Here is an 11,455-nt window from a genome sequence, read left to right on the forward strand (position 1 = left end):
GTCTTACTCCTTCAAAATAATTATTTATCCTTTAACCAAGACCACTTTGTTGAGGTGTATTAGAAACTGTTTTATGCATATTTCTTCCTTTTTTTCTTATGAAACTTGTTAAACTAATATCTTAAAAAATTCAATCCGTTATTAAGTGTAAGCACTTTAAGTTTGGTTACCCAGTAATTCTCGACAATTGTATGTTATTTCTTAAATATGTGAAAAGTTTATGTCCTAATTTTCAATATATAAATCCATATTGTCGTTGAATAATTCTCTATGATATTAAAGAAATAATACTTTCCACTAAAAGTCTTAGCTCATGTTAGTTCCCAAGATTTGCATGAATACATTCAAACAATCTATATATATATATATATATATATATATATATATATATATATATATATATATATATATATATATATATATATATATATATATATATATATATATATAGTTTAAGCTTCAACCTATTCCTAATATGCATTGATCACAAAACTCCAACTGTCCTATATAATTACCTCTTAGCATATTTTGATTACATAACTCCTCTAAACCTCTTTCACTTACATGTCTTAGTTTTAAGTGCCACAACTTTGTCTTATCTTACATGACTAGCCATAAATGCATGTGTAATCGTGGTTGAATAATCTGGAATGTAAAAACTATTCATTTTCACCCCTCTATAATTATAGATCCCTTTAAATTGTTTTTAGTATCATTTTCAATCTTATTTATTAAACTCATTAGATTAAACATTTAGATAGAAAACAAATTTCTTTTGAGCTACCTCATATCTTCCAATAAAATCTCTAGGTTGTTAAACATTTTTTAGACTAATGAACCTTATACTTTTTCACTTCTTTTAATTTTAAGGGATCAAATAACTATTTTATATAACACATGTGGTAAGTGTAACCTAAGTTCGTGACCTCATATGCATATCTAAAAGTGATGTAAGCAACACTTTAGCAAACTCATGATTATCATACGTAACTACAACATTTGCAGATTCTCTTTGGAAATGAGAATTCCTTCACCTCTCATTTCTTTCCTTTTACATGTAATTTTTCTTGTAGTAACATCTCTTATGGAAATTGCAATACTCAGGCTCCTTTTTTACCCTATCGTTTGATGCATGTTTGGACTTCTTTAATTTTTGTTCCCCTTCTTTTCTTGTCCTTTGACTTTGAGACAGTTAAACTTTGTCCATTATCATTTGCCTTAGACCCTTGAAACTTTTGAATCTCCTTATTCTAAATTGGGACTAAACTTCTTCTAAACTTAAGGTTCTGAACGATAAATTGTTCTTAAAATGCTCAAACATCTAGGGCAAAACATTAAGAGCAGGAAAACCTTATCTTTATCGAACTCCATTTCAATGTTTTTAAGATAATCCGAATTCTTGTTAAAATCTATTAGTTGGTCCACCATTGTTCTTGGTTATGTCATCCTAAAAGAATATAACTATTGTTTCAAACAAAGTCCATGTGCAAACGATTTTGTCATATGCAATGACTCAAGTTTCCTCCATATTGATTCAATACTCTTCTTTTTCGCAACTTTCCTAAATGTTTTATATCCAAGACACATAATTATATACTTATGGGTTTGTTGATCATGTAAATTTTCTCCATGACAAAAATGTTGACATGTTCACCTACCTCTTTATCATTATAATACATTCTTGCGATATCAAGATTTCCATCTTGATTTTCCATAATTTGAAATCATTCTCATTAGAGAATTTCTCAATGTAAAACTAGATGGTTATATCTCAATTTTTTATCTTTATTTTCTTTTTTCATTCTTACAAATGACACAAATGGATGAATTTGAACAATATTGAAAAGAAACACAAAAACACAAGATAAAGATTGAATTATTGAAGATTCTATACATATGTACTGTATAATGTATTCCAAATATTTTAACATTATATATAACTGATATAATAGATTTTTTTAAAATAATTAAAATAAACATCATCTAAAAGTTTACACGAGATTGATAGTCCAACTATTAAGTGTGATTCACTGTAATGACACACATTAACTAAATAGAAATATTATAATCCATTTTTAATACTAATAAACATATCCTGATAAACAATCTTCTATGTTCATGATCAAATCACCATGATTTTAGAGAACCAAAACATCATATAATCATTGTTATTCAACAACATTGGTTTTATATGTTGAGGTGGATATATGTGAGGTCTATCTCCCTCTAATTTTAGCAAAGAGAGACAATTCTCTTATAATATATCATACTTCACCACTTCACTATCAATTACATATTGCTGTCATCTCCGTAAATAAAGTTATCTACCAAATCAATATAAATTCTATTTTCCTCCAGCACATAAAAACTATGAAATCAATATAATGTCATCTTCCTCAAGCATGTAGAAACTACTATATCACTTGATGATACTCATTTATAATATTTTTTAAAATGATGAGTTTTTAGAAAGTAATAAATAGAAAAAGGTTTAAATTTAAAATGGAGAAAAAAAATTAAGATTAAATATTTTATATTGGCACAAAATATAACTTGTCTGAAATTTACTTTCTACATCTTTCTTCTTTTTTTCATCGATTTACTCTTTTTAAAATGAGTTATTTTACAAACAATATATTGTCAGAAAAATAAAACTGATTATTATTTTTTAACCTAAAAATCTTTTGCAACCTACTAGAATCGTGCCATTAGGTTAACCTTGTCGCTTCCATGAAAAACAATAACATCTAGTTTAATACTAAAGAAAATATATTCATTTTGACACAATAATAATAAATATCAAAGATTAGAAAAAAAATTAAAAAATTATAAAAGTAATTATATTATAATTAGTATTAATTGAGATTTGGTAGCATTTGTATGAGAAGTGAATGAAGAAAGCAAAGAAAAGAGGCCTGGTTAAGTTTTAAAGGTGTGAAGCCTAGTGCCATTGGTACCACACCACACTTTCATTCATTTCATTACCATTACCGTTTTGCAATTCTCATCCTCCTCCAAGTGTGTTTCTTCTCTCCTTCTCTACAATTTATATAATATATATATATATATATATATATATATATATATATATATATATATATATATATATATATATATATTATATGTATATATATATATATTATATGTATATATATATATATATTATATGTATATATATATCTCACACACATATACACACATGACACAGCACAAACACAGGTCTCACATAACACATGTATATATATATCTCACACACATATACACACATGACACAGCACAAACACAGGTCTCACATAACACCAAATCTCATCACCATCATCATCATCGTGGTCACAATCAGCATCAATAATAACCCCCCCTCTCTCTAAATCTCTTCCAATTCGCTCTCCCTCGATCCGTGAATTGTTAATCCGTTGCGGATAAACGAAATTCAATCAACCAGGTCGGATCCTAAGGGAATGAGAGCGTGGTTAGTGGATGAATCTTGTGGAGTCTGAACGGGAAAATGCCTGCGTTACCGAACGGGAATCATCAATTCTGTGCGAATGGATTCTGGTCGAAGAATCGAGACGATGTTGGCTACAATCAACTCCTCAAGGTACTGGATCCAATTTTTGTTTCATTTTTATTTTATTGTGATGTTAATGTTCGTTTTAATTGCTTCCGAGGCTTTTGTTTGTTTTGTTAATTGGTGCTGGATCACTGTTTTGGTATTGGTTGTGAGTTGTGACTGTGGTGTTGTTAATGGTGAATGTCTAGACCGTGTATTGGATCTTGCGGGCGAAACAATTCGGTGATTTAATTTATTTTTTTGGGGTTGGGATGTGTTATGACTGTTGGATGCAACTGTTTTGCTTTTTCTGATTTGGTTGTTGGTGTTTGACGAGTGGAAATTTTGTTTTGATTCTTTATTCACATCACTGTGTGTGAGCGTCTCTGTGCTTGGTGGAGGTATATAAAAGAAGTTAAAATTGATGTTATGTTACTTGGGTTTGATGTTTCGAGTTGAGCAATATTCTATATGTGCCACTTTGTAAACATGCATTGGCTTGCCCATGGTTGAGATTCCTGATGCTTTTTAAACTGATGAAATGACGTATCAACGAGCGCAATCACTGAAATTGTGGGAACAAAGGGGGAAGCAATGAGTGTCCACTAGAACTGGATACTCTTGTTTTGATGATTTCTTTTAAATTATTCATAGGAGAAGGTAGAAAGAATTGACTTACACAGGTTCATTTGTACTTATGAGAGGAACTAAATTTTACTTTGTTGTTTTTTTCCTGACAGAAATTCTCATGGAGAAATTTATTCAAATACGACCTTAATTAAAGAGAGAATTTGATACGAGGATGTTTTGTGCATGTCATCAGTTTTGTTTTCTTTAATTTATTTTTGGATTAAATTGCAATTTGTAATGATCTGGATGTGTTTTTGCTTTCTTGTGATGTATGTAGTTTTGGTGTGAGCTGTCACCACAAGCTCGGTTGGAGCTCTTGAGGATAGACAAACAAACCCTTTTTGAGCATGCACGAAAAAACATGTACTGCTCCAGGTGCAATGGGTTACTTCTTGAAGGATTTCTGCAGATTGTTACATATGGGAAATCTTTGCAACAAGAGGGAGCAGTCGTTCATTTTCCTTGTAGCAGAGCTGGAGGTTTGAAAAATCAAAATAACGGTGGATCATCCATCTGTAATGTGGTCCAGGATGAAATCCAAGATCCAAGTGTCCATCCTTGGGGTGGTTTGACCACAACACGTGAGGGTGCACTAACACTTCTGGATTGCTACTTGTATTCAAAGTCTCTGAAAGGACTGCAAATTGTAAGTGTTGTTACTTTGTATTTTGTTCTGATGCAGTCCTTTTCCCTATTTGGTAGCTTAACTTTTCCGTATTAGGTATTTGATGGAGCACGAGCTAGGGAGCGGGAAAGAGAACTTCTTTATCCAGATGCTTGTGGTGGGGGTGGCCGTGGTTGGATAAGCCAAGGAATTGTGAGCTATGGCAGAGGGCATGGGACCAGGGAAACCTGTGCCCTGCACACTGCCAGACTCTCATGTGATACACTAGTGGATTTTTGGGCAGCACTAGGAGATGAGACAAGGCAATCTCTTCTAAGGATGAAGGAAGAGGATTTTATTGAGAGACTAATGTACAGGTGTTTTTGTTAACTCCTCATTCTGTGTTAGACTTAGATAAGTGATAGCTTGTTATAAGTGGATTAATAATATAAATTCTTGTATTAGAGGCAGTGATACAGTTGAAAGTGATATACAAGTGATGAAAATATGATACATGCATCAGAAAGAGCTTAAATATACTGAATGTGGCATCTTCACCACAATCAAATATTGTGTTCCCCTGAAAATTTGGGGAAGAAATTCTTACTTACCATTGGTACGCAATTGATTTGTAGTGGATTTGCTATCTGCTAGATGTTAAAAGGTTGAATTGTGAAACACTATCCCAGACATGGAGTTCAGTTAGGTTTGATTAGAAGCTTAGTTCAAATTGGTCCTCGAGCTCACCACCAAGGGGGAAGCCAGTGGCTGGATCAGTGTTTCATGAGTTGTCTAAGCCTGTCTCCATTTGAAGGTTTTGTCCTGAATCTTGATTAGGACAGATTAGACAATAGACAATAGACAATTGTAATAATTCCTTAGAAAACTTGTCACCTCATGGGTTCTTCATGCTATGAGACTTAGAAAAGAATTTTTTTTTTATTCTTGAGTGAGCTCTTTCCCATCTCTCATACTAATTAAAATACATATTAGCAATGCTTCCTTAATCTTGGAATGAGTTTATTTTAAACTATTTATGATGCATGCTTTAGGGCTGTCTGTGTAGCATGTCATATATTAGATTTGACTAAAAGGTTACTCCCTTTGGCAGGTTCGATAGCAAGAGATTTTGCAGAGATTGTAGAAGAAATGTTATTCGAGAATTTAAGGAACTAAAAGAGTTGAAGCGCATGCGAAGAGAACCTCGATGCACTAACTGGTTTTGTGTTGCTGATACTACCTTTCAGTACGAGGTGTGACTTCTATATTTATGTGTTGTGAATTATGTTATATTTGGTATTTCAATGAGAGTTTATACCGACATTCTTTTGAAAATGTTAGTTTTCAAGCTATTTGAGGGCAAAACTCAATAAATTTGTTCTTGTCAGGTATCTGATGACTCAATTCAAGCTGATTGGCGCCAGACATTTGCTGATACTGTGGGATTGTATCATCACTTTGAGTGGGCTGTGGGGACAACTGAAGGAAAATCTGACATTTTGGAATTTGAAAATGTTGGAATGAATGGATGTGTACAAGTTAGTGGCCTAGATCTTGGTGGTTTGAGTGCATGCTTCATCACCCTCCGAGCATGGAAGCTAGACGGACGCTGTACTGAACATTCTGTTAAAGCTCATGCCATAAAGGGTCAAAGGTGTGTACATTGCAGGCTTATTGTTGGGGATGGCTATGTTACAATTACTAAAGGGGAAAGTATTAGAAGATTCTTTGAACATGCCGAAGAGGCAGAAGAAGAAGAGGTAATTAAAGATTCATCAGGGAAACTCATTTTAAAATCATGTATGAGGGATTGTGTCAAAGTACATTTGTTAATTATGCAACATTTGCCTCTAGGATGACGATCTCGTTGATGAAGATGGAAATGAGCTTGATGGAGAATGTTCCCGACCCCAAAAACATGCAAAGAGTCCTGAACTTGCTCGAGAATTTCTTCTAGACGCCGCCAGTGTTATATTTAAAGAGCAGGCATGTTTTGCTTTATTGTTACTGCTTAATAGTCTTGATTTCTTATGCCTGTGATATCTGTATATTAATTACTTAAGTATAATATGGTGTCTTTAGTCGCAAGGCAAATAATAATATGATTGGTGCAGTGAGGGGGGGAATTAGAAATCAATATGACAAATGAATGAAATGTTTGTATTGGTAAAGTAATAGGATGGTGTTAAGTGTGTTTAACTTACTATTGGACTCTTGTGCTTTCCACACACAATGTTTTCTTTTCTTAATTTTATGGTCTGGTATTTTAGCTTAACAAACGTATATAGTGACAGAAAATTTGAGTATTTACTCGAGTTAATGTTCCTGTGATTTTCTTCTATAACTCCCAGAAGAAGTGGAGAGTTGTGGAATAGTGAACGTTGAAGTCCCATTGATTTTGCTTTGCTGTGCATAAGTATTGTTTGGTTAAATTTCCCTTGGAGATAATTTGGTAGTCCAACTCTAAATATAGAAAATGAACTTGCCATTTAATGGGATAAATGTTTAGATTAATTAATTACAATGAAAGGATATGTGGTAGGGTTTGGAGGGATCATGGGTTCAAAATCTGTGATGTCAATGCTTGAAATTTAGCAGTCTACCCGAGAAAGCTATTTGGAACTGTGAAAGTATATTCTTTGGTTGTTTGGATTATTTCGCAATTTGCAGTGACTTTGGTTGTCAAACATGTGCTATATGTGTGTGTTTCTGTCTATCTTGTTTAATTGCTAACCAGGGCTTATCCTTTCAGGTTGAAAAGGCTTTCAGAGAAGGAACAGCACGTCAAAATGCACACAGCATATTCGTTTGTCTTGCTTTGAAACTGCTGGAAGAACGAGTTCATGTAGCTTGCAAAGAAATCATTACATTACAAAAACAGGTCTTAATTATTATGCTTTTATTAGGAACAGGCTTTAACAAACTGAACTCCTACATTTTGAGAATTTTAGTTCCAAAATCGTAAACATACGATATTCTTACAGATGAAACTTCTTGAAGAAGAAGAAAAGGAAAAACGTGAAGAAGAAGAACGGAAGGAGAGGAAAAGGACAAAAGAAAGGGAGAAAAAACTTCGGAGAAAGGAAAGACTTAAAGGAAAGGAGAAAGATACAGAAAGGAAGTGTTCTGAATCAATTGATGTTCCTGGATCTCCTGAACTCTCAAAGGACGAATTGTCTCCTGCTGCAGATGTAGAGGAAAATAATTCTATTATAGGCAGTAATTCAATCATTGTAACAGGAGATGATTATCCTAAAATCCAAGATGAAGACTTCACTCGAGAGGGTAGTAATTTGAGAGTACAAGACTACTCTTACGATGACTGTGAGGGAGACATTGCAAATGTGCAACACCACTCTTACGATGATTGTGATGGAGATATTGCAAATGCACAAGACAGGAATGATACTTCTACCGTTGAGCAATCAAAGTTTTATTGTCAAAGACTTAGATATAGGAAAGAATTTCGACTGGATCCGCCAACAAAGTGGTCTGACAGACGCCCTAATGCAGTTGTTTCAGAAAATGGTGTGGTGGGTGGAAGATCAGAGCCAGTACACTGTGAAGATAATTTTGGGATGCATTCCAGAGGAATCAATGGATTGAACAGGCAATCTAGAATAAGTGCTGCAAAATCCAATGGTCGAAATATTGGTCATAAGTGTAGTGAGAGGTTTTATAGTTCCAACAGCTGGGTGAACGACAGATATGATTTTCATTCATGCAGTTGTAATAGTAGAATGAATAGGGTTAGTTGGGAGACAAAACTTGTTAGTAAGTCTGAATCCACAGTAGATTCATCTAAGCAATTTTACCGTGGTAGCAAGTATAATCATGTAGACTTCATTTCCGAGAGTAATGGAAGAACCAAAAGCAGGGTCATCTCAGGTAACTATTCTAGTAGGGATTTGCCTCACTCAAAGAAAGTTTGGGAGCCTATGGAGTCCCACAAGAAGTATGCTCGTAGTAATTCAGACTCTAATGTTACATTGGGGTCCACAGGTCAAGTATTTCAGTTTGATATGGTAAGGTCATCTATCGATGATATTGGTGGTACAGGTGAAGTTGATTATGTGGATTGTAATTCGAAAAGAAGCGGAGTGGATGAAGGCTATCAGAATGATCTTGATGCTGAAGCTGGAGGATCTTGCAGTTCCACTGAAATTACGTCTGAGGAACCTGGAACATCTCTGATGGGTGGGTCATCCTTGAATAATTCTTCTGATCCCAATCATGGTAGCACTTCTAGTTCTGATAACTGTTCATCATGCCTAAGTGAGGGTGATAACAATACCACCTCTTCAAACCGTGAGGAGAATACAGAATCCTCAACATCTGATTCAGAAGATGCTAGCCAACAATCTGAAGTAAGAGAAAGATCAACCTGCATTGACAACGGATTGTCTGGTTCTCATGAAGCTGGAATGGAGAAAATTCATAATGCAAATGATGAGGGCTTGACCAGCATGTCAACATTTGGTTCATCCTTGGATGCAGCAAGAGGTGATGTATTGGGGAATCCTGTGGTTAGAATGGCCGCCCATAATTTTGATAATTGTTTTTCCCCTCTTAATGTGTGTTCTCAATCTCAAAGCATGCTCCCTCCAGTGCCAAACCAAAATATACAATTTCCAGTGTTTCAGACTCCTTCGGCAGTGGGCTATTACCATCACAATCCAGTTTCATGGTCAGCTGCTCCCACAAATGGGTTGGTGCCTATCCCGCACCCAAACCCCTACTTATATAGTAGCCCTTTTGGATATGGCTTAAACGAAGATCCGAGATTCTGCTTGCAATATGGTGGCTTACAGCAACCAACACCCTTATTTAACCCTGTTTCCGTTCCAGTTTATCAGCCAGTTGCCAGAGCTAAGCAAACATCCATGCTGCAAGAGCATCTTAATATATCTGCAGTGGGAAGGGTTTCTCTAAGCGGAGCTAATTCACAAAAAGCACCATTGAATGGGGAAGTTGGACATGGTAATTCTGCCAAGTCACAAGACACTGGTTTCTCCTTGTTTCATTTTGGTGGCCCTGCGGACCTTTCAACATGTCATAAATTGCGTAATGCATCTTCAAATGACGGCGACAATGTAGGAGATTTCAACAAAAAGAGTTTTGTAGATCAAGTTCAGAATGAAAACGAGACGAGTGTGATGGAGGAGTACAACTTGTTTGCGGGAAGTAAATCCTTGAGGTTTTCAATTTTCTAAAAGGAAATTGAAGTACAAGGTGGCTGTTGAGGAATTCAGTCTCTACCTTCATGTGATAATGGAGGTTTGAGTACTCTGTGATTCACTAAACAATAAGCTTCCTTCAACAACTTGTTTTAGCCCATAGTTTTATTAGTCGATTGTTACCAAATTTGTGCTTTTCTTTGATGTAGAGAAAGATTGCGAGTGCTGATTTCTTGAAGGGTTTTTTCGCCCTTGCTTGAGATCACAATTCCCCTTTCCCCAAATACCTTTCAACCAAACCTGCTTCATAATGGAAGCTGTAATGGGAATTTTGAGTGGACATCATCAATGTTGATTCGACTTTCGTTAAATGCTCTTTCTCTATCATCTTTCCTTTCATATTTAAATCCTTTTCTTTTACATCTCCTCTTTTAACCATCTATTGGACGGATTATCTTTTCTTAATAATTTTTTTAAATTCAACAAATTATTTTTCATCAACCCCCAAAAAATTATCCTACACTATATATCTCATTGTAAATGGCTATAAAATCGACCTTTTTTTTTCATGTATAAGCTATTTCACTTGAACATATCCAGTGTGAATGGAAATAAAAAACCTATGTTCCCTGCATCTTCACCTTTTTACTCTTTACACTCTTTTACATTTTATTTTTTTTATAGTTTAGTAAAGGAAGAGAGTCAAAAAATTGTGATCCTGTAAGAAAATGTTAATAATGCACTCTTCTATTAATCAAATTGTACTAAAAATCTCATTTTGTCAGACCTCGGAAAACGCAACCCAAAACCTTATGTTCAGACTCATTAAAAACGCACCCAAAACCCTCTGCACGGACGCCAGGTGTCAAGCGTCGAAGATTCGAAAATCAGATAGTGGAATGCAGGTGTCAGCAGACGAGCGGGTTCGTTTTAAACAAAACTGATTTTTCTGAAAACCGCGTCACACTCTCTGCATGCACTCATCTTCTCCAAAATCCTGATCTTTCGAATTCTCCTACTTCTCTCTAAAAGTTTTCCATTCTCTCTACCAAAACTCATCCATTTACTCCTCCGATCATATTTCAGAAACCGTAGAAGTGTTCCCGGCGTCATAAGCTTCATTTTGAACCGATCATTTTCGAGTTCTGAAATTGGTAAGTTTCCTCTTCCTTAACCGTTCGTTCTTGTAAACATGCAAACCAAGTTCTGGTTTCATGAGTCCTTAGTTTAATTCTGAATCCTTTTTGGTTTGTTATTTGATGTTGGTTCGAAGAGTAGTTGAGCCTTGAGGGTAGAAGGAATCGTAGTTTTTGCAAACCGAGTTGCAGTCCGTAGGACGTCCGTTCACACTAGAGGTAAGGGAAGCTTATTTAATTTAATTTGCATGCTGTTGAAATGTTTGAACGTTCGTTTAGTTGATTGAATGATTTTGATGCATGATGGTTAATATGATTGGATGGAATGAACGTTCGTTTATTTAATGAGATGAAATGA

At 34.8% G+C, this 11,455-nt stretch overlaps 1 protein-coding gene across 1 annotated transcript; it reads left to right on the forward strand.

The window, feature by feature from the left end:
• Nucleotides 1-3,240: 3,240 nt before the first annotated feature.
• Nucleotides 3,241-10,332, forward strand: LOC108326077 (uncharacterized). The gene is made up of 8 exons (XM_017559339.2): nucleotides 3,241-3,598; nucleotides 4,458-4,826; nucleotides 4,902-5,161; nucleotides 5,896-6,037; nucleotides 6,173-6,544; nucleotides 6,639-6,770; nucleotides 7,537-7,665; nucleotides 7,769-10,332. The coding sequence occupies exons 1-8, from the start codon at nucleotides 3,506-3,508 to the stop codon at nucleotides 9,995-9,997; spliced, it is 3,726 nt and encodes a 1,241-aa protein (XP_017414828.1). The 5' UTR covers nucleotides 3,241-3,505; the 3' UTR covers nucleotides 9,998-10,332.
• The last annotated feature ends 1,123 nt before the right edge of the window (nucleotides 10,333-11,455 follow it).

Source organism: Vigna angularis, chromosome 3, assembly GCF_016808095.1.
Source record: "Vigna angularis cultivar LongXiaoDou No.4 chromosome 3, ASM1680809v1, whole genome shotgun sequence".
NCBI lineage: Eukaryota > Viridiplantae > Streptophyta > Magnoliopsida > Fabales > Fabaceae > Vigna > Vigna angularis.

Excerpts from the sequence above, each read along its gene's own strand:
- LOC108326077 (XM_017559339.2), top strand. The coding sequence starts at position 3,506 with ATGCCTGCGTTACCGAACGGGAATCATCAATTCTGTGCGAATGGATTC. Across the intron at positions 4,827-4,901 it reads CTCTGAAAGGACTGCAAATT|GTATTTGATGGAGCACGAGC; the intron begins GTAAGTGTTGTT and ends TTTCCGTATTAG. Across the intron at positions 6,771-7,536 it reads GTGTTATATTTAAAGAGCAG|GTTGAAAAGGCTTTCAGAGA; the intron begins GCATGTTTTGCT and ends TTATCCTTTCAG.